Raw genomic sequence first — 24,017 nt, forward strand, 5'->3', positions numbered from 1 at the left:
ACACTACATTGGGGTATGCACGTTAAAGATCCCACGATTGACAAAAGGGTCTTTCCTGGCAAAATTGTATAGGCGTAGATAAAAATGTCCACCAAAATACCCGTGTGACCTGGAATAATAGGCCGTGAAAGGTGGATGCAGCGCCTATAGGCTGTTGATCTACTGGCCGATGTGAATGCGTGATATATTATGTAAAAAATTCCATCTCACACAGCATTAATAGGTAACATGCGCCTTGAGTCGCCTTGTGTGGTACCCCCCGCGGGTTAGGGGGAAGAATTTACCCGATGCTCCCCAGCATGTCGTAAGAGGCGACTAACGGATTCTGTTTCTCCTTTTAAGTGTTTCTTGTATAGAATATAGTCAATGTTTGTAAAGATTTTAGTCAAGCAGTATGTAAGAAATGTTAAGTCCTTTGTACTGGAAACTTGCATTCTCCCAGTAAGGTCATATATTGTACTACGTTGCAAGCCCCTGGAGCAAATTTTTGATTAGTGCTTTTGTGAACAAGAAACAATTAACAAGTGGCTCTATCCCATTCCCCCCCCCCCCCCCCCCCCTTTCCCCGTCGCGATATAACCTTGAACGGTTGAAAACGACGTTAAACACCAAATAAAGAAAGAAAGAAAGAAGCCTTGTGTGGTGAAATACGTGCGCGATATAAATCCTCGTAAATACAAAATAAATAAAATAAATAAATAAGTACAGTAGACACCCTCTTTTAAGACCTCCAAAATTCTAAGAAAATCAGGTTGTTACAGCAAAATGGGAATAAATTTACAGAGCTTATGAACAGAATATCTAGGGCGGGGATGTAGCTCAGTCGGTAGCGCGCTGGATTTGTATCCAGTTGGCCGCTGTCAGCGAGAGTTCGTCCCCACGTTCGGCGAGAGATTTATTTCTCAGAGTCAACTTTGTGTGCAGACTCTCCTCGGTGTCCGAACACCCCCGTGTGTACATGCAAGCACAAGACCAAGTGCGCACGAAAAAGATCCTGTAATCCATGTCAGAGTTCGGTGGGTTATAGAAACACGAAAATACCCAGCATGCTTCCTCCGAAAACGGCGTATGGCTGCCTAAATGGCGGGGTAAAAACGGTCATACACGTAAAATTCCACTCGTGCAAAAAACACGAGTGTACGTGGGAGTTTCAGCCCACGAACGCAGAAGAAGAAGAAGAACAGAAAGACTGAGAAAACAGGGCCTTACAAGGGAGGAGTCTTATTTGGGTGGGGAGGGGGGGGGGGGGGTGGGCTTAAAAGGGGGGTGTCACTGTACAAACATACCAATACACTCCACAGGAGCTAGGGGTGGTGTCGGCGCGGATCGACTCAGTGGAGCACAAGCTAGAGGAGCGGTTCCAGGAGTTGAACCAGCTGCCCGCAGAGCAGCGCCAGGGGGCCAAAGAGGAGATCCAGCACCTCCGGCACAAGCGCGACAAGCTGCACCACGAGCGCCAGGCCATCGACAGCAAGCTGCACGAAGGCCAGATTCTATCCTCCGCCGACGAGCGCAGGTAAAGAAGGCTGCGATAGAAGTGGTTTGGTATTGGTATGAAAATGTTTTCTATTTTCCAATCCGTAAAGGTCTGGTGTTGGGATGAAATTGTTTTCTGTTTTCCAAGCCTTAAAGGTCTGGTGTTGGAATGAAAATATTTTCTGTTTTCCAAGCCTTAAAGGTCTGGTGTTGGGATGAAAATGTTTTCTGTTTTCCAAGCCGTAAAGGTCTGGTGTTGGAATGAAAATGTTTTCTGTTTTCCAAGCCTTAAAGGTCTGGTGATGCAAAGAGATGTTGTTGTGTATTTGAGCTTAACTGGTACAGAGGTGTCTCTGTCAGCCAAATGTTATGATTATGTGTACAACCGTTTTCAGTCCTCCCACCATTTGACTCTCACCTGCTGTTGCGGTCGATATCTAAAAGTGCCTATGCATATCCCGTTGTTTCTGAGATCATTAGTAGCACTCTGCCTGACCTGGTTATGATTCCAGCAAATAACTGTGGAACGCTGAAGAAGAAAAAGTTTCCAGCAAAGGTGTGAAATTTGATGGGTTTTGTTGTGTTCAGGTTGATAGAGCTTGAGGAGGGTATGGACGCTCTTGACGCAGCCATTCAGTACAAGAACGATGCCATCAACAGTCGCCAGATGGAACTGCGGCAGTCACAGATCTTGTCTCAGGTAAGTTTCAGTTCAATACTATCAATTCAATTCAATTTAAAGATGTCCATGTGTGAACGTGTAAGTGGGCGTAGTCGAATGTCCATGTGGGAGTGGAGCATATAAGAATGCCCATGTGTGAATGTGTAAGTAAAATCAATGTCTTGTTTGTATTATTGTTATGTACCACCCCTGAATTTCTCTATGAGATAATAAAGTATTCTTATTCTTATTCTTAATTCAATTCAATACAACTTTATTATCTGAATGTAACAAAACAGAATATTTTCTTTTGGCTCGTGTTCAAAATAACATCATATAAAATCACACTCTCGAAACATATAAACACATAAAATGTACACATCAATACACATATAACCCTAACCACACATATCCATATCCGCACCCACACTTACTTACTTACATATGAGTTCCCTGACGCCCTCGGACAGGTTTGACTGTATCAGTATGTTGCTGGCTGTCTTCTTCTTCAGCGTTCGACAGTTCTGTCCCTTATAATCTTAGGCCTGCTGATCGTATGAACCCACAGTTTCCCAAAGTTTTGTGTCAGGGGTTGTCCTCTCTGGCCAGGTGTTGCTGACTGTGTCTCTGCGCTTTACAGAGTGAAGACAACTTGCTGAACCGACTGAGTTCCCTGATGCCCTCGGACAGGTGTGACTGTATCAGTATGTTGCTGACTGTGTCTCTGCGCTTTACAGAGTGAACACAACTTGCTGAACCGACTGAGTTCCCTGATGCCCTCGGACAGGTGTGACTGTATCAGTATGTTGCTGACTGTGTCTCTGCTCTTTACAGAGTGAAGACAACTTGCTGAACCGACTGAGTTCCCTGATGCCCTCGGACAGGTGTGACTGTATCAGTATGTTGCTGTCTTCTTCTTCTTCAGCGTTGGACAGTTGTGTCCCTTATAATCTTAGGCCTGCTGATCGTATGAACTCGCAGGTTCGGCACAGGTCTTCCACAGTTCCCCAAAGTTTTGTGTCGGGGGTTGTCCTCTCTGGCCAGGTGTTGCTGACTGTGTCTGTGCCCTTTACAGAGTGAAGACAACTTGCTGAACCGACTGAGTTCCCTGATGCCCTCGGACAGGTGTGACTGTATCAGTATGTTGCTGACTGTGTCTCTGCTCTTTACAGAGTGAACACAACTTGTTGAACCGACTGAGTTCCCTGACGCCCTCGGACAGGTGTGACTGTATCAGTATGTTGCTGACTGTGTCTGTGCCCTTTGCAGAGTGAACACAACTTGCTGAACCGACTCAGTTCCCTGACGCCCTCGGACAGATTTGACTATCAGTATGTTGCTGACTGTGTCTGTGCCCTTTGCAGAGGGAACACAACTTGCTGAACCGACTGAGTTCCCTGACGCCCTCGGACAGGTGTGACGGTATCAGTATGTTGCTGTCTTCTTCTTCTTCAGCGTTGGACAGTTGTGTCCCTTATAATCTTAGCCTTGCTGACCGTATGAACTCGCAGGTTCAGCACAGGTCTTCCACAGTTTCCCAAAGTTTTGTGTCAGGGGTTGTCCTCTCTGGCCAGGTGTTGCTGACTGTGTCTGTGCCCTTTACAGAGTGAAGACAACTTGCTGAACCGACTGAGTTCCCTGACGCCCTCAGACAGGTGTGACTGTATCAGTATGTTGCTGACTGTGTCTCTGCGCTTTACAGAGTGAACACAACTTGCTGAACCGACTGAGTTCCCTGATGCCCTCGGACAGATTTGGCTGTATCAGTATGTTGCTGACTGTGTCTCTGCTCTTTACAGAGTGAAGACAACTTGCTGAACCGACTGAGTTCCCTGATGCCCTCGGACAGGTGTGACGGTATCAGTATGTTGCTGTCTTCTTCTTCTTCAGCGTTGGACAGTTGTGTCCCTTATAATCTTAGCCTTGCTGACCGTATGAACTCGCAGGTTCAGCACAGGTCTTCCACAGTTTCCCAAAGTTTTGTGTCAGGGGTTGTCCTCTCTGGCCAGGTGTTGCTGACTGTGTCTGTGCCCTTTACAGAGTGAAGACAACTTGCTGAACCGACTTAGTTCCCTGACGCCCTCAGAGACACGCTCCATGCTGTCGCGCTACTTTGAGAAGGTCATCAGCCTGAGGGAGGGAGAGAGGAAGCTCAAACTGCAGAACAGTGAGACGGAGGTACGTTTTGCTTGGGGTTGGGGAAGTGTTTGTGTGTGTGTGTGTTGGGGGGGGGGGGGGGGTGTTGATAGATGCTTAGTAGGTAGAACAAGGTAAAGTTTTATGACAGAAAGGAAGGTCCTTTTTTATCATTTCTGGAAGAAATGTTGGAAGGAAGAAAAGAACAACAACAAAGAAACAGTTCTAAAAAAAAGAAAGAAAAAAACCAGACAAACTAACGAACAAAAATCAAACAATCAAAATAACCTAGACAAACAAAAAGGTATGCCACTGTTACATACACAAGCCATAGCAACTGCAAGCTACCATCACCAGTTCTTCACACATCACTGAGGCTTACCATTTCTGGCCAACTTTATCCCCAGGTGAAGGTAGAAGAAATGGAACGTGTGGTCCGTGAGCTGGAGAACGCGTTGCAGCGGTCAGGCTTGGAGCTGGACCGGCGTCTGACCCAGCAGCAGCAGGAGTACGAGAAGAAGATCCAGCTGTTGATGCACCAGTTGATGATGGCTGAGGGCGGCACGCCAAACTCCATGGCTAATGGAGACACCATCACACACCTCAAGTTAGTTTTAAACACTGTTGTTTGTTTAAAGTCGGTCCTTAATTCAGCCCGAAGTCGACTTCGTGAACACGTCTGTTTCCAACGCTTCATTTCTGCCTCCTTAGCTGCAGGCAGTCTGAGCTATTTTTAGCATCCTTTCCACCACCAGTCTTCACAGTAGTGCTGGCTCCCTCAGAGTCATTCACTAATAAAGTACCATCTTCCGGTATAGCGCGGAAGCATTTAGGTATAACAAGCAAGCGAGCTTAACCGTGTGCTGGCTGGAGCTGTTGGTAGCCTCTGCCTTGACTATTTTTAGCTCGCACTAAAATGCAGACCAGGAACAGCCGTGCGAAGTCTTTTTACCGAAAACTCAGTGCTAAAGTTCCGTGCGGCCAGCTTCGCAAAGTATACTTTGTGTAGTCGGCTTCGCACAGTTAAAGACAGGCTTAAAGGAGATGTACCGGCCAAACTTGCGTACCTTAATTGCGATTTAATGTTTTGGCCAACACATGGCACTCTTAGGATAAAACCTGGTCAGTATGAAGATTAAATGCTGTATTTGTAAGACAAATAGGTTTTATGGCACAACATTATAAGATGTTTGATGGGTTGTTGACAGACCAGCTTTTTTGTCGGTCCGAGGGGGAGCATATCGTCTTTTGTTTCATATTTATTGACCAAGGCCTAAGTTGATATGCCCCCCGAGGACCGACAAAAAAGCTGGTCTGTCAACAAACCACCAAACATCGTTTTTGTCATCATTTTGGTAGTGAGAAAATAAGTGCACAATCAACCCAGGGAGCCATGCTTTGAAACACGGGTACCGTGCTGATAACCACACGAGTCCCAGTTTGATAACCACTGGCAATCAAAGCTGGCGTGTGAAAGCAACTTTCTGTGTTTTTGAGTTCATTAAATGTTGGGATGAATATGTCAGGTTTGAGGATGCACAGTTCTGTAGGTTCATCTCGGTATTCCACCCCCTCGGCTTTCTGTTGTAAATATTAAGCTGAGTGATCGAATGTGGAAGCTACGTTTGGTCAAAGGTCACAGAAGATTTGCGTCGTGCAGCGAAGGAAAGAATCGCGATCTTGTTTCCGACTCAGTACCTCTTTGTTTTTCATTAGACCTGTCATTCTGCTTGCTCGGCTTTGTTAGATGTTTGCATATCTTGTTGCTATTTTCTTTGCTTTTATTATTGTTTCTTATTTGTGCTTCGTTTATCGATACAACGTCTTGTGCACGGGTCAAAATGTGTGTGTCAGGGGTCGTTTTACTTGAACTTGACGTTCGTGTTTCTCCGAACGTCTGTGTATCGAAACACAGATACACGCACTCCATGACTCTGTAAGAAGACAAAACATATCGCTAGGTTTCATTTGTTTTTGATGAATGTATGACCTTTCATGAAGTAGTTTTGTTTTGTGTTTACTTTTGCCAGTTTGCCAGTTCGTTTTTGGAACTTTGCAAAGCAGTGTCGTGTCGTCTGTTTAGGTCTGGGGAAACACCAATGAAAAGAGCCGAAGAATCCCCGAGCGTTTCTATTGGGTTTGCTTTTGATTATCCATGTATAACCTGCTTCCTGCAACTATGGTAACCGGGGATTTATTGCCTGGGGAACATGAGATTTATTTCCCAGGTGCTTGTGAATGAAAACTCGTGAAAATGATGACAATATGTATTAGTGCCAGGAAGATTAAATAACAGTTAATGCTGGTGCTCAAAACATAGAACTCAATTTGGCAGCTCTAGCTATCCCTTTCTTTTGGGTCTATCCATTATCTGAATAACAGTTATAACACACCAGGATTATTGATAGCCAATATTACATCTTGGAAAAGGCTTTCAACTTTAAGTTTTGCATGAAGTTTTGAGGAGTTTCATTTTTACTTTGCTTTCAGGATTCAACAGCTGGAAAAAGATCTGTATTTTTACAAGAAGACCAGCCGTGAAATGAAGAAAAAGATTAGGGAGTTGTTTTCCAATGGGAAAATGCCAGCCCAAAGTAAGTTTTTGGATTAATTAATAATAAGTTAAAATCATCATCTCAAATGTGAAATTCATGGTCACTTTTTTATTTCTTTTCTTTGTCTTGCCATTGTTACAAACAGATAGTTTCAGGCATGAACACAGACAAGCCACCTGTAATGTAGGGACACGTTTGGTTGGTCCCAAGGTTGTCCTTTTATCACAGGTACCATCCTGTATCAGTGTCCAGTTTCAACGATTATGTCTTCTAATTTCACATCACATTCTATGCCAGTTGAAGTTTAACTGTTGAAGTTTTTGAAACTAAACTTATGGTATATTGAAATATTTAAAACTATACTTGTGATAATCTAAACTTAGAGCGTCGTACAGTGGAACCCCCTTTTTAAGACATCCCAAAATCTGAGAAATTCAGGTCTTAAAAAGGAGGGAGTCTTAAAATGGGGGTAAATTTACACAGGTTATGAAAAAAAAGTCAGAGAAAACAAGGTCTTAATAGAGAGGGTGGCCGAGTGGTAACGCACTTGCGCTCGGAAGCGAGAGGTTGCGAGTTCGACCCTGGGTCAGGGCGTTAGCAATTTTCTCCCCCCTTTCCTAACCTAGGTGGTGGGTTCAAGTGCTAGTCTTTCGGATGAGACGAAAAACCGAGGTCCCTTCGTTGTACACTACATTGGGGTGTGCACGTTAAAGATCCCACGATTGACAAAAGGGTCTTTCCTGGCAAAATTGTATAGGCATAGATAAAAATGTCCACCAAAATACCCGTGTGACTTGGAATAATAGGCCGTGAAAAGTAGGATATGCGCCGAAATGGCTGCGATCTGCTGGCCGATGTGAATGCGTGATGTATTGTGTAAAAAAATTCCATCTCACACGGCATAAATAAATCCCTGCGCCTTGAATATGTGCGCGATATAAATTGCATAAAATAAAAAAAATAAAAAAATAAATCCCTGCGCTTAGAACTGTACCCACGGAATACGCGCGATATAAGCCTCATATTGATTGATTGATTGATTGATTGATTGATTGATTGATTGATTGATTAAATTGGGGGTCTTAAAATCGGGGTTCCACTGTATCTGGTCAGCACCATAGACTCTGTGTGGACAGGTTACTGCATTGTTGAAAAGTTGAATAAGAACACACTGCACTGGTCACTGTGATGCAAACACAGTCAACATTATCTGTTTATCCTTTTGTTCTTTTCTTTCTTAAAGGTCCTTGTCTACATTTTTATACCGAAATCGCCATTTGACGATTAAAATGCAGAGTTTATTATCTTCAAATATCAACATACACCCCCTTTCGATCAGGAAAGACGAAACCAGTGTAGCCGTTTGAAAATTCATTGTAGTATTCCAGCGTAGTACTCATAGTAGGATATCCTTATTTGGAAAATGCCAAGCCCAAAACTCCTCTCAAATCCCGTGCATTTCGTGCGTTTAAAAAAAAGCGTGGACAGCGCTCCAGTGTCAAACTGTTGCTGCATGTGTTTGGGCGTGGCTATAAGCATAGTGACATGAATTTGATTGGTCAGTATTTTTAGGCAAAGCACATGTTCTCAGCAAACAGAAAACAAAATATTGGAAGCGTGAGTCACGCTACCCAAAAATAAAATCTTTTTTTACATATGTTTTTTTTCTATAACTTTTTTCCCCATGGTTCATTCATCATCTGACATAACTTTTTAGCGAAATCTAACCATAAGATTATTGAAAAAAAGCAAAAATGTAGACGACCACCTTTAAGACTTCATTTGATGCATATTATTATGTAGCTGTGTATACAGTGGGTCTTACCCCCCCCCCCCCCCCCCCCCCCTTAAGACCCCCAAATGTAAGACTTCCTACGTATTTGTTTGTTTGTTTGTTTGCTTAACGCCCAGCCGACCACGAAGGGCCATATCAGGGCGGTGCTGCTTTGACATATAACGTGCGCCACACACAAGACAGAAGTCGCAGCACAGGCTTCATGTCTCACCCAGTCACATTATTCTGACACCGGACCAACCAGTCCTAGCACTAACCCCATAATGCCAGACGCCAGGCGGAGCAGCCACTAGATTGCCAATTTTAAAGTCTTAGGTATGACCCGGCCGGGGTTCGAACCCACGACCTCCCGATCACGGGGCGGACGCCTTACCACTAGGCCAACCGTGCCGGTTCTTCCTACGTATTAAGACCTTGTCTTTTCGCATTTTTGGTTCATAAGCCCTGTAAATTTACCTCCATTTTAGGACTCCCTCCAGGGCGGGGATGTAGCTCAGTCGGTAGCGCGCTGGATTTGTATCCAGTTGGCCGCTGTCAGCGTGAGTTCGTCCCCACGTTCGGCGAGAGATTTATTTCTCAGAGTCAACTTTGTGTGCAGACTCTCCTCGGTGTCCGAACACCCCCGTTTGTACACGCAAGCACAAGACCAAGTGCGCACGAAAAAGATTCTGTAATCCATGTCAGAGTTTGGTGGGTTATAGAAACACGAAAATACCCAGCATGCTTCCTCCGAAAACGGTGTATGGCTGCCTAAATGGCGGGGTAAAAAAACGGTCATACACGTAAAATTCCACTCCTGCAAAAAAAACCACGAGTGTACGTGGGAGTTTCAGCCCACGAACGCAGAAGAAGAAGAAGAAGAAGAAGAAGGACTCCCTCCTTTTTAAGACCTGATTTTCTCAGCTTTTTGGAGGTCAGGCGGGTTCCACTGGATAGTTTTGAATTGTAAGGGTTGTGATGCTATGGAAGCGCTATAAAAATGTGCATTTATTATTTATGATTATTTTCTTACAGTGGCTGAAGACATAGGAGTGAGCCTTGTGTCGAACTCGATGCAGAGCGTGGCTGATGGGGACGTAGGTACCCCCCGCTCCAGCCACAACCACGCACACCTGCACAGGTAGGCTACTTTACTGTATTTGAGGAGGGGATCATATCTTTTTTTTTTGCATTTAAATTTTTTTTTAACACGGCTGTGAGGGTATAGCATTTTGTTTACTGTTCTCCATTCTGTAGAGGTAAACAGTAGATGTACAAGGAAATATATGATGCCCTTTTTTGTGTGGAAAATATGCACATCGGAGCTCAATTCTTCTTCTTCTGCGTTCGATATCACGGCCGTTAAATCTTCAGATCGGTGGCTGCCATGAAGTCCGCAGTCTTCTGTAGATCGGCAGCGGGTCCCCAGAGCATCAGAGCTCAATATCACTGCAGTTGTGATTGCTTGGCTGCTGACTGAACAGTCCGCCATCTATGTAGCTGCTATGTGATACGATGAATTGCATACAATCAGTTGCACGCGGCAAAATTCTGTAGTGTTACAAGCCTCTTACTTTCCAGCAATTTAGTCTTCATTGGCTGATACTGGTGATGTGTGATTATTAAATCTCAAAGTTTTAGCAGGTATAGCTTGTATCAACCATTTTCGTACTCTAGATCACAGATGACAATTTACAACTGCAGTTTGGATTCTCTTGGTCAGAAGCGTTGATTTCAGTTAATAATTGCCTGTTTGTTTTGTTGGAGTTGTTTATTGGTTTGATAGTTATCTAGTTTGGATGAACTCCTGAAATAACTTTGTCTGGTTTGTTTTGGTTGTGAAAGAGGGAATACTCTTACTTTTATTAAGTCAAACGAAAATTCCACATGTGCTCCTTATCCACATGTGTCAGACACATGCAAGTCTTGTTAGTTACTGGCCTGTGTCAGACACATGCAACTCTTGTTAGTTACTGGCCTGTGTCAGACACATGCAACTCTTGTTCGTTACTGGCCTGTGTCAGACACATGCAACTCTTGTTAGTTACTGGCCTGTGTCAGACACATGCAACTCTTGTTAGTTACTGGCCTGTGTCAGACACATGCAACTCTTGTTAGTTACTGGCCTGTAATGTCATGTGTCAGACACATGCAACTCTTGTTAGTTACTGGCCTGTAATGTCATGTGTCAGACACATGCAACTCTTGTTAGTTACTGACCTGTAATGTCATGTGTCAGACACATGCAACTCTTGTTAGTTACTGGCCTGTAATGTCATGTGTCAGACACATGCAAGTCTTGTTAGTTACTGGCCTGTAATGTCATGTGTCAGACACATGCAACTCTTGTTAGTTACTGGCCTGTAATGTCATGTGTCAGACACATGCAACTCTTGTTAGTTACTGACCTGTAATGTCATGTGTCAGACACATGCAACTCTTGTTAGTTACTGGCCTGTAATGTCATGTGTCAGACACATGCAAGTCTTGTTAGTTACTGGCCTGTAATGTCATGTGTCAGACACATGCAACTCTTGTTAGTTACTGACCTGTAATGTCATGTGTCAGACACATGCAACTCTTGTTAGTTACTGGCCTGTGTCAGACACATGCAACTCTTGTTAGTTACTGGCCTGTGTCAGACACATGCAACTCTTGTTAGTTACTGGCCTGTAATGTCATGCAACTCTTGTTAGTTACTGGCCTGTGTCAGACACATGCAACTCTTGTTAGTTACTGGCCTGTGTCAGACACATGCAACTCTTGTTAGTTACTGGCCTGTGTCAGACACATGCAACTCTTGTTAGTTACTGGCCTGTAATGTCATGTGGAAAGTTTGCCTCCATGATACAAGGGTATTCACTCTTTCACAGCCCATACAAACCCGACAGAGTTATTTTGAAACATTTTCAATTGATAAAACAATGTAAATGACACTTTTAGTGCAATTGCATTGTCATTATTTGTTGAACTCTAGTTAAATGACTCGTTAACTTGCAGGTGTTTTTGTTTGTTTTGTTTTATGTTTATTTGCTTCTTGATTTTCTAAACAGTTATTTATTTACTGATTGTTTCGTAATCTTTTTCCCATTCATGGCATCATATTCTCATTGGGGTTTGGGGTTTGATTAATCATCAGGGGAATAGAACCCCGGAAAGGAAGTAAAAGTAGCAGTACTGTCTAAGAGTTCTATTTAAAGCTTTTGTACCCAATATGTTTCCATAATGATAAACTGGCATTACAGTTTTAGCAGATGACCTCTTCTGAAATGTTCCATCAGAACACACACTGACAATTTTTACCATTTTTAAATAATACAATAAACATACCATGAATAACCATTTTTTGTTTGGGATTCTTGATTTTGGAACATTGACAAGCTATCTTTTTGATTTTTTATTGGGGGGGTGGGGGTGGGGGGAGGTGGCACTGTCACAGTTCTCTAAAACATCCTAGCTCTTCTTCCGTCTTTTCCAGAGGATCATTCAGCGGTCGAAACCAGCATCCACCGTCCAGCTCTTTGTCGAATTCCACGTCGTCTACTCCTGCAATCAGCGGTTTCCGACAAAGATCATCTTCCCAAGATCACACAGCAGGGGCCGTCTCCCGCTCGGGCGCCCCGGTCAAGATTTCACGAAAAGATCTGCGTGTTATGTCGGAAGAGGAAGTGTCGCTGCGTCGATCAAACATGAGTCGTAGTGTCAACTCCCCTCCCCTCAAAGGTAAGAAAAGAGTGGAGTGACTTAATGTGGATGTCTTCCTTTTGGTACTTTCTTTTGCACCATGTTTTTCTACATCACATGCCAATTTCGTTCCTTACTTATTCTTACCATGCTGATGAAGTCAGCAACTGTCTGCCTTTTGGTAGAAGCTGTTTGGTTATTTTAGAGTTCTTTGTTTGCACCATGTTTTTCTACATTACCAGACATGGGACTGGTCCGATTTTTATCGGAATTCCGATATTTTCCTTAGCTCACAGACCATTCTTGAGATCGATGCAAATTCGTTGAGAAAAAAGGGGGGAGGGGGGTGGTGGTATGAACCGTTCAGCTGAAGCTGTCTGCGTCTGAAGTCAGTGCATTCGCACCCCAGCACTCGCGTGAACCCATAGGTGGTGGTATGAACCGTTCAGCTGAAGCTGTCTGCGTCTGAAGTCAGTGCATTCGCACCCCAGCACTCGCGTGAACCCATAGTAGTATCATGGGTCGCGTTTGATTGGCTGTCGATCTCCGACGATTATCGCCGGGGCTTAATTATTCACCGATGGCGGTTTGTGGGTTGTTTTGATTGGCTGCCGATCTCCAAACGCCGAAGGTGAAAAAGGTAGCATCATGGCGTCTGGATTCCGTATTGTTTTGTCGGCTGTGGAAGCTCTTACGATCGACCACCAAAGTGTGAAAAACAAGTGGAAAGCCAACTGGCTGTCAGAAGAAGTGACTGTCACTATCAACAAGAAAGAAAGGCGCCAGCTCATTGGCGACAGTATCGCCAAGATATCCATTCCCGGTCAGGCCGTGTGCACGTGGTGCGACAACGGCCACTGCTTGGTGAAATACGGACTTGGTGTAGCATCTATGCATGGGGCAAGCTAGGAAAAGATAACTCTCGCTGCAAACCACGCCCACTCAAAAATCCGGTCGGCGATTTGGCTCCGGACCCCAGGGTCAGGTTACGGCAAAGTACGTCGATTTGAGTGGTTGGTTGTGGACGATACTGACCGGTACCACTAGCAGATACATAGGGCTAGAGGTGCATCGACATTTTTTTCGCCAGGTCGCGAGAATTCTATAAAATAAATGCAAACGAACTTTTGTCATTTTTTTCTTTTTGCGATAGGGCGAGTGCACCACCGAAATTAGTTGATGAGAACGTAGTCGGGTGTTTCATCTTTCATTAGCAACTGAAAAAATAAGGGGAAAGTTTTGTGTGTGTGTGTGATTGTTATAAATCACACTTTTGTTTAAAATGCTAAAACATATTATTCTTGTGGGTTTTATAGCTTTTTAAAAAGGCATGATCTCATTTTTTGCTATCAGGAGAGGCCCCAAAATGGCCTTTATAATTCTAACATTCATTTTCCGTCAGGGGGGCTTCGCCCCCCTGAACCCCCTACCGGGGCGTTGCCCCTGGACCCCGGCTCACTTTCCTACTTTTTGAACATTTGCTGGTCTCATGTCTGATTACATTCCAATTTCATTCCTTACTTATTCTTACCATCCTGATGAATTAAGTCAGCGACTGTCTGATGAGAATTTTATAAAGAATTTACGGAAACTGGTTGCTGATGTGTTTTCTTTTTGTTTTCATGTTTTTCTACTTCTTTTTATTTATTTTTATTTTTTTTTACTTCTCTGTCTTTCTTTTATTTCTTCTTCTTCTTCTTCTTCTTCTTCTTCTTCTTCTTCTTCTTCTTCTTCTTCTTCTTCTTCTTCTTCTTCTTCTTCTTCTTCTTCTTCTTTTTTTCTATATATTCTTTCAACCTTTTTTTTTTTAAATTCTGGATGTTGCACTCAAGTCATCCTGAACTCAGGTAAAATGAGTTCCTTCCCTTCGGGTCTCATTTATCCCTGTTTTCGTTTTCTTTCTCTGGAGAAGATATCGATTTTTTTTACATATTTAGAGCTTTTCGTAATGTGTTATTGATATGAGCAGATTCGCAATTATCAATAATGATTTTTCATGGTGTTGTGTATTTTTTAAATTACAAAGGAATTGTTATGTAAGACAGTTTCAAGCGAGCTATCTTTCGCGGATGTATTTACTGTGCAAACAACTCTAAATATGGCAAAAGTGTCACATGATAATCAACTTTGTCACATGATCATAACAAAATGGCTACGGAGCGGACGATACTTTTTCCGTAACCAGTTTGGAGTGATGCAACAATATCACGGTCTCCTTCCCACAGCAGTCTCACAATTTCGACTTGTTTTGACCTCAGAACGATGTCTTTATTTATCATAACTGTGAAGAACAGAACAGAGATCACTGTCGAAGTCGGTCATTCTGCAATCACTTTTGTCTTTTTGTCAGAAACATTAGCGAAAAACATATGGGAGATAACTCTGTATTCTTGTTTTGATAGATTTCGGCTTTTAGCTCCGCTTCTTTCCCTATTCTCCGCGTAGTAATTATGCATCCTGTCAGAGAGACATGAGCGATAGCGTGGACCGATGATTATCAGAAGGGCACTTAAGTATATTGCACACAAGAATAATTTTTCATGGTAACAACAGGCTTGTATGGTTGAAAAGAGAGGGGGAGAGAGACTTGCATATTAGTTGTTGTATGGAGCGCTTTGTATACATGTGTGTTTGAGAGGTAGAGTGAGACAGACAGAGGATAACAGACACAGACATGCAAGAACACAAATTAAATGTGTCTTTATTATCTGTGCAGATTCTTTGGATTCCAGCAAGAACCCATGGGAGTGAGACTGCGGCAGAACATTCAGAGACACCGGCAGATGCACCAGCAAAATGAAGCTGTACATTGTACATCCTGATGTCAGGCATCAATAGACCATGCTCGGAAATCAATCTGTGGGTTTTCACTTTTTTGTGGGTTGTGAAAAAGTGAAAACCCTTTCTTTTAGTGGGACAAATAAATCAACATGTGCTTTTTGTCCATGTGTTTCCAACACACCCCTCACTTGTGATTGGCTTGTGTTTGTCCCTGTAAAAGCAAGGGTACTCACTCTTTCACAACCCATACAAACCCGACAGAGTTATTTCGGAATGTGTCAATGGGAGCTAAGATGCAAACCAGCACGCATGCTTGCCCAACAGCACTAATAGCTACCCCCCCCCCCCCCCCCCCTCCATGAGTTTGATGCTTCATCTTTTTTCTCCTGCGCTTGTGAGATGTAACTCCATGTTTTACATGAGTCATCAACCCTCCCCTTACCACACACCCCCCCCCCCCCCCCCTGCTCCCACCAAAACCATTTAGGCATTCATACTCCATTTTCAGGGGAGAAAGTATGATGCTCTTTGCTTTTGGAGTCGTTGGCTTTTATTGAATTATTGGTCAGCTGTTTTCTAGTTCCTGTAGAATGTTATGTTCTTTCAACTAGTCCAAGTCAAATCAGACCCATCATCAATAAGGCGAAATGGTTGCATATGATTAGGAACATTAGCTGCAGGGAGTGTATGCTGTTTTGGGGTAATGAGAGTAGTTTGCATGTGATCGCCTGATAAACACACGCATACACATTTTAATATGTTTTTATCTTTCTTTTTTTGCATGCTGTGAGCCTGTCGGTTTTACTCTGGGAGAAAATGGTGACATTAGCATTTTATTGCATGGACTTAATGTGATAGTCAGCCAGGTTTGGAACTAGTTTGATTTGGACTGGTTCATGTACAAACCACTTGAGTTGCATTTGAAAATATGTTCAGGTCATTGCCGTCCTTTTTTCATGCCTTTTACCCGACACGATCAGGGTGTTTTGCTGTGTGCATTTCACATGATGCTGCGTGATTCTCTTGTCGGTACATAACTTTATGTTTGAACATATTGCATGAAGGAGCTAGCTGGGCACTATAAAAGCATAAAATATGCAGCTGCAGAGTTTTGAGATCTGTGTAGAGTATGGTGCTTTGTGATTATATATGTTTCACTGTGTGTGTCTCTCTGTGAAAGGTTTTATATATTTTTGCAAACATCAGCAGTTAAAAGCACTGTCATTTGTGTTAGCAGGTGTTGTTTGCATAACACAGCCTAGAGACATAATGCTTGCTGCCGCGCGAGCCGAGAAAATTTTCCCTCTTTATCTTTGCCGCGCTGGCTGCAAAACCCCTCCGCGTGGAGGTGTTTCCAGACACATCGTACATAGGGTGAACGGTGGGGTAGATGTCTTTTGACATTGCATTTCAAAGTTTTCATTGCACGTTAGCATAGAGTTGATCAAAATGTTGCTTTGGATCCTCTACCCCCTTGACCTTGACCTTTCCAACCCCCCTCCCACTATCTATAATCCCCGAAGTACAATTTGAAATTTTAATTTGTGGTTTCAAACACCTCAGGGCATAGTGTCTGAACTGTTTTGAAATGATGATTGTCATTAAAAATGTATCACATATCATAATTTAAGCTCATACAATAGCATATCTTGCATGCCCGGCAGTTACCGGTAATTTTTGTTTGACTTTCTTACACCAAATCCATCCACCAATCCAGTTTGACTTTGACATTCCCTCCGATATGAAACATATCTCATTATCTGTGAATCTTTGTACAAGTTTGTTGTAACCATGTAACTGCCGTTGAAGGGGTCGAATTCCACAACTTCCAACCAGAATGGGTGACCCCCAAATAGTCAATCATGTAATGGGCAACGCTGAGTGAATACAGTGCCTATCAGCTTTCTAGCATCATTCATAGCAACAGATTTTGTTTTGTAGTGATTAGCATCTAATGAGTCTGTTACAACCTTTGTTTTTAATGCTGAATGTCCCGCAGTGGGGCACTGCGGTTATGAAATTAAAGGCCCCTCCTGTTTTTGGAACCGCAGGAGCTTTCTAGTTTGCTGTTAGGTAGATTTTTGGTTCCTCTTTCCTGTCATGCTCTCTTTTTCTTCATGAATTCTTTTCTTTTTTCTGCCTTCTTGCTCATTCACCTGTATTTTTTCCAAAAATCTCTTCTCTTGCCGCTTGTCTCGCGATTCATGTATAGTTTAATCTGTTAGTGTTCTGATGTAAGTCCAGCAGTAGATAGGTTAAGCCTATTTTAACATACTGGAAACTGGTAATCTTCCAGTAGGTATTAATTTAGTTTTACTAAAGCCTGCTGGGACACAAGTAATGGGTTAGTGCATTTGTAAACAGGAATCGCTTGACAAGTGGCCCCCTTCATCCCCCCCTTCCTCGTCCTGATATGGCTCTGCGTAGTCGGCTGGACGTTAAGCAACAAATAAACAAACAAACAATGCTGAATGTGTGCACGATTGATTGACCATCAAATCTGGCATTGCTCATTAAGTATTCCTGTCATTCAGCGTCACTCATTATGGCATCGTTCATTGTGGGGTTGCCAATTACGGGAAGTAGTGCTGGAATTAGACCCCATTAGCTTTGGAGTTTTGATCTGCCTTGGATACCATTTGTATTAAGTTTAGCTTTTGTTTTTATATTTAGTCAAGTTTTGACTAAATATTTTAACATCGAGGGGGAATCGAAACGAGGGTCGTGGTGTATGTGTGTGTGTGTATGTGTGTGTGTATGTGTGTGTGTGCATGCGTGCGTGCGTGTAGAGCGATTCAGACCAAACTACTGGGCCGATCTTTATGAAATTTTATATGAGAGTTCCTGGGATTGATATCCCCGAACGTTTTTCTCATTTTTTCGATAAATGTCTTTGATGACGTCATATCCGGCTTTTCGTGAAAGTTGAGGCGGCACTGTCACGCTCTCATTTTTCAACCAAATTGGTTGAAATTTTGGTCAAGTAGTCTTCGACAAAGCCCGGACTTCGGTATTGCATTTCAGCGTGATGGCTTAAAAATTAATTAATGACTTTGGTCATTAAAAATCTGAAAATTGTAAAAAAAAATAAAAAATTATAAAACGATCCAAATTTACGTTTATCTTATTCTCCATTATTTTTTGATTCCAAAAACATATAAATATGTTATATTTGAATTAAAAACAAGCTCTGAAAATTAAAAATATAAAAATTATTATCAAAATTAAATTTTCCAAATCAATTTAAAAACACTTTCATCTTATTCCTTGTCGGTTCCTGATTCCAAAAACATATAGATATGATATGTTTGGATTAAAAACACGCTCAGAAAGTTAAAACGAAGAGAGGTAGAGAAAAGCGTGCTATCCTTCTCAGCGCAACTACTAAACCGCTCTTCTTGTCAATTTCACTGCCTGAACGGTGGACTGACGATGCTATGAGTATACGGTCTTGCTGAAAAATTGCATTGCGTTCAGTTTCATTCTGTGAGTTCGACAGCTACTTGACTAAATATTGTATTTTCGCCTTACGCGACTTGTTGTTTCTTCTGCCGTCCTGATGTGTTCATAGCATGCAGTACTTTTGTGTACAAAGTGGAAATGTGTACAGAGTACAGAAAAGTACTGCCCCAGCAGTGTATTAATAACAGCTATTGTGTTTTCAGCGTAGCAATAGGGTCTGATATTTAGACGAGACAAGTATAATGCCGACGAGTCGAAGACGAGTCGCATTATACTTGTTCGAGTCTAAATATCGGACCCTCATCGCTGAAAATACAATTGCGATTATATAGCTGTTCTGACCTTGATTTATTGTTCCAAACTTACAAAATGACAGTTTTTGCGTCGATGCGTTGATCTCGGGTTTTGATAGCAGACGCCGTTTCTTATGCGCATTAGTTTTGCGCAGGCGCCACACTGACTTTGGAAAAAAACTCGATTTGACAACACAGCTGTTAAAGAGCTTTTTATTTGTTCATTCGTATACAACAAAAAGAAGTTTGAGTTTTTTTAATTTTGAACAAGACTACTTATGAAGAAGACCAAAGCACAACATCAACAGAAAACTAGAAACAACTGAAGAACTAGGATGCAACAAGGGGAGGAGAAGAGAACAGCTAATCCGTACAACGCGAGCAGACGGCAGCAAAGTTTTCAGTTTGGGTGAATGGCATTTATACTTGTCTCGTCATGAAGCGAATTTTTCAACCTCAGTTATAAACGACTACATGAATGTTAGTGCCATGGGTTGTACATCAATACTTCAGAGGGGAAGTGGGGTATTTAGTGTGGAGTTACGAGATAAGAAAAGCCGAATGCGAAAGTTTGTGTCAGTCGGCAACTGAGCTCACACAGGCACACAAAAACGGCTGTTCTGTTTTACTCCCCTGTTTGTACTACATCTTTCGACTTTGGGCATTTTGTGGTGTTTAGGGACAGAAAATAATTGGTTTAGTCCTGTTTCATCGGGAAGTTAGCAGAAAAGGGTGTGCTATCGACATTTGTAAAGCTGAAAAACATTCCCGAGAAGAATTTCAAGTTGTTAGTGTATGCTGTTGTCAATTGAAACATCGTGTGGTACAGATGGGTAAACCGGAACCATGCGTCTTTGTTATTGCCAATATGCTTTTGGATATTGGCAAAAATGGCCGACTTCCGTAGCATTATGCTTTGATGATCGGAAAAGGGATGTGTGAGACCATCCAATCACAGCCCCCGAATTCCCCCACGTGTCCATCAGAATTGCTATATCAGGGGCGGATCAGTTCATTTTATGGGGGGGGGGGGGTTTCCCAAAGTATATTGTGAAGATATGGGTGTGAAGGCGCGAAGCGCCGAGCTGACGGCGCAAAGCGCCTAGCTTTCTAGGGGGGTCGGGGTCATGCCCCCCCGGAAAATTTTGAAAAAAAGGATGCAAAATGGTGCAATCTGGTGCATTCTGAGGATGATCATTACCAGTTTCAGGCAGCAGATTTTGTCACTGATTAATACAAAAAAACACACAATTTTTTGTTGTTTTGTTGTTGGCTGGGGGGGGGGGGGGGTTCCGGAAACCCCAGAAACCCCCCCCCCCCCCTCGTCCGCCCCTGTATATAGATGCATGAAGAGAGAGAGAGAGAGAGAGAGAGAGAGAGAGAGAGAGAGAGAGAGAGAGAGAGAGAGAGAGAGAGAGAGAGAGAGAGAGAGAGAGAGAGAGAGAGAGAGTATATGTATGTGAGTTATCACTATGAAGAACCCGTCTGGTAGCTGAATTTAATTCTGAAGGAAAAAGGGGGATACTTGGTCATGCTCGTACCTCTCTCTGATTCAAACAAAATATGTTCTTAGAATTTGCTGTAAGTTTTATGTTCGAACAAGTTGGTTGCAAAGGTAAAGAAAGACTAAAAGCTTAAGAGCTGAGAGTTGTAAAGGTAGGAAGATCAGAACTTCAGTATGCTTTAAACGATTGTATTGGGAGGCGAATAGTGCACAGAAAAAAGGCCATATGTATTTTGTATTCACCAACATTATGATCAATGCATGTATGCATTTTGCTTATAATTGATTTTAAATCCACACAGTCTCAGATACTGTACACTCAGTTCTATTTGTGGCATGTTGGGTTTTTTTTGGCGGTAGTTTACTTCAACTTGTATTTGTACCCAACCAGTACAGATATTTATATGATTTTGACACTGAAACATATGTTTAAATAGATATGATTCTCATGATTCCTCATGTTTATTGTGTGTTTGTTTTTGTACAGTGCACAACATAGGTGCAACAATAGTTAAGGCTAAGATCTTCTTGAGAGATAATTAAACTGTGTGCATTGCTAATTCTAATCATATTATTTATGATGATAATGATAAATAATATGTGCAGTTCTGTTCCCTCTTAAGGGTTGAGGAGAAACTCTTTTTCTGTTTCTTTTTTTTTTGAGGAGACACTCTTGTATGCGGTGGTATTTTCCTCTGAACTTTAATAATCCAGGTGCATATTTGAAGGGGATTTGTTCCATGCAGCTTTGCTTGTTAACTCTTGTTTCCTTTTTTTGTTTTTGTTTTTTGAGTCACTTGAGAAAAAGTGACTCTATGTAATCGGTCAGTGTTAGTCTGTCCGGCCGGCCGGCCGTCCGGCCGGCCGTCCGTAGACACCACCTTAACGTTGGACTTTTCTCGGAAACTATCAAAGCGATCGGGCTCATATTTTGTTTAGTCGTGACCTCCAATGACCTCTACACTTTAACGATGGTTTCGTTGACCTTTGACCTTTTTCAAGGTCACAGGTCAACGTCAAAGGAAAAATTAGACATTTTATATCTTTGACAAAGTTCATCGGATGTGATTGAAACTTTGTAGGATTATTCTTTACATCAAAGTATTTACATCTGTAGCCTTTTACGAACGTTATCAGAAAAACAAGGGAGATAACTAGCCTTTTCTGTTCGGCAACACACAACTTAACGTTGGGCTTTTCTCGGAAACTATAAAAGTGACCGGGCTCAAATTTTATGTGAACGTGACTCATTGTGTTGTGAATAGCAATTTCTTCCTGTCCATCTGATGCCTCATATAATATTCAGAACTGCGAAAGTGACTCGATCGAGCGTTTGCTCTTCTTGTTTAAATTTTCAGTGCTCATTATCTGAGTTATAATGTGCACAATTCATGCATGATGCAAATGTTGGAGGAGGAAAAATGCAAAAAACAGAGATCTGTCTCCTTCTTTTCTTTGTAGTGCAGGAAACATTGGTCTATAGTTTTCACTACCACTCCTTATTCTAACAACTGGCTAGTTATCCCACTTTCTTTTCAAAATTTATTGGTTATAAAACAGGGTCATATAATTTGTAATTTTGACTGCTCCCGCAGTGGGGCACTGCGGTTATGAAATTAAAGGCCCCTCCTGTTTTTGGAACCGCAGGAGCTTTCTAGTTTGCTGTTAGGTAGATTTTTGGTTCCTCTTTCCTGTCATGCTCTCTTTTTCTTCATGAATTCTTTTCTTTTTTCTGCCTTCTTGCTCATTCACCTGTATTTTTTCCAAAAATCTCTTCTCTTGCCGCTTGTCTCGCGATTCATGTATAGTTTAATCTGTTAGTGTTCTGATGTAAGTCCAGCAGTAGATAGGTTAAGCCTATTTTAACATACTGGAAACTGGTAATCTTCCAGTAGGTATTAATTTAGTTTTACTAAAGCCTGCTGGGACACAAGTAATGGGTTAGTGCATTTGTAAACAGGAATCGCTTGACAAGTGGCCCCCTTCATCCCCCCTTCCTCGTCCTGATATGGCTCTGCGTAGTCGGCTGGACGTTAAGCAACAAATAAATAAACAAAACAAAAAATTTTGACTGCACTGCCTTAAATACAAAACCATCCAAATTGTACATTGCATTTAACTTTTAGGCTGATCACCTCTTGACCAGCTGATTCATTTTACTGCGTTAAATAAAAATTAAGTTTTGCAGAAAGTTTTATTGCAAGAAGGATGTGAATGTATTCATTCAAGTTTTTAATTTTTTTGACATTTTGTTTGAAACATGTGTTTGTACATTTTTGTGTGTGTGTCTTGGTTGGACTAATTGAATAGATCTGGTTGATTATTTTTCAGTTCATGCATACTAAGTTGTTATGGTATTTTTCTGTTAAAATTTTGTGTGTGAAGTAAGATTCCTTTTAGTAGCATGACAGTTAGCAAGTGTGTAGATAATATTATGAGATTGAATTCAAGGTTGTCTTGTTCATGTCGTTTTGAAGGTTTGAAATAGGAATGGGTGGTATTTTTTGGCTCACGTAAGTGTAGCCTATGCGATCATAACTTTGTCTGTCTGTGCGTTTGTGCGTGTGTGTGTGTGTGTGTTTGTGCGTGCGTGCGTGTGTGTGTATGTCTGTGGTAGAAACTCTAACATTTGAAGACGTCACATTACATTGACGTCACATTATGACGTAAGAGGGTTAGACGTCACGCGAAGGAAGTACTGAAAGTCTCGGTCATTATTATTTTGAGCGCGCCGAGACTAGTTGGCAGTCGTGTCCTGTAAGTAGGCTACATGCAGACAGACAGATCTAGATCTAGTGTCTCGCTTTCTTGCACAGTTTCACCTATGCTCTTTCTGTGTGTGTGTGTGTGTGTGTGTGTGTGTGTGTGTGTGTGTGTGTGTGTGTGTGTGTGTGTGTGTGTGTGTGTATGTGTGACGGAGTGATTGAGTTTGTGTTACTGTTGTTTGTCGATTTCTTACGTGAGCCTTGATGGCTTCGCCTCTTGTTTCTGTAAGTTCTGCTATTTTAGCAATTTAGAACAGTGCATGTAGATGGTTAATGTTTAGTGGCTCATACTTCTGTGTTGCATTTAAGGACTGACAGATTGTTGTACATAAAGATTTTTGAGTTATTGGAAAGGTTACAAAACTGTACAAGTTTGTTTACCCCCCGCGGGTTAGGGGGAAGAATTTACCCGATGCTCCCCAGCATGTCGTAAGAGGCGACTAACGGATTCTGTTTCTCCTTTTACCCTTGTTAAGTGTTTCTTGTATAGAATATAGTCAATTTTTGTAAAGATTTTAGTCAAGCAGTATGTAAGAAATGTTAAGTCCTTTGTACTGGAAACTTGCATTCTCCCAGTAAGGTAATATATTGTACTACGTTGCAAGCCCCTGGAGCAAATTTTTGATTAGTGCTTTTGTGAACAAGAAACAATTAACAAGTGGCTCTATCCCATCTCCCCCCCCCCCCCCCCCTTTCCCCGTCGCGATATAACTTTCGTGGTTGAAAACGACGTTAAACACCAAATAAAGAAAGAAAAGTACAAGTTTGTTTGTTTATATCAAAACCACTGTTTGCCGTCCATGTACATGTGTGCATTTTTTACATTCCAGGCTATTTTACTTACCATTTACCTACTTAATATATTTTCAAGGATTGATTTGTAGTTATGAATAAAAGTTGTTGGAATTTGATGTGCCTTGAACATT

The 24,017-nt window shown here is 42.0% G+C and overlaps 1 protein-coding gene across 1 annotated transcript in view; it reads left to right on the forward strand.

Moving 5' to 3' along the window:
- The window catches only part of LOC138971361 (kinesin-like protein KIF27), a 40,989-nt gene extending 25,589 nt beyond the window's left edge, over positions 1 to 15,400 (forward strand). The window contains exons 29-36 of the mRNA XM_070344087.1: positions 1,302 to 1,516; positions 2,065 to 2,176; positions 4,178 to 4,315; positions 4,681 to 4,880; positions 6,764 to 6,867; positions 9,638 to 9,743; positions 12,081 to 12,325; positions 15,003 to 15,400. Of these exons, the coding sequence (XP_070200188.1) occupies positions 1,302 to 1,516; positions 2,065 to 2,176; positions 4,178 to 4,315; positions 4,681 to 4,880; positions 6,764 to 6,867; positions 9,638 to 9,743; positions 12,081 to 12,325; positions 15,003 to 15,037 (1,155 nt within the window). The 3' untranslated portion in view covers positions 15,038 to 15,400. The remainder of the gene's footprint in view (positions 1 to 1,301; positions 1,517 to 2,064; positions 2,177 to 4,177; positions 4,316 to 4,680; positions 4,881 to 6,763; positions 6,868 to 9,637; positions 9,744 to 12,080; positions 12,326 to 15,002) is intronic.
- The last annotated feature ends 8,617 nt before the right edge of the window (positions 15,401 to 24,017 follow it).

The sequence above is a fragment of the Littorina saxatilis genome, linkage group LG7 (assembly GCF_037325665.1).
Source record: "Littorina saxatilis isolate snail1 linkage group LG7, US_GU_Lsax_2.0, whole genome shotgun sequence".
Taxonomy (NCBI): domain Eukaryota; kingdom Metazoa; phylum Mollusca; class Gastropoda; order Littorinimorpha; family Littorinidae; genus Littorina; species Littorina saxatilis.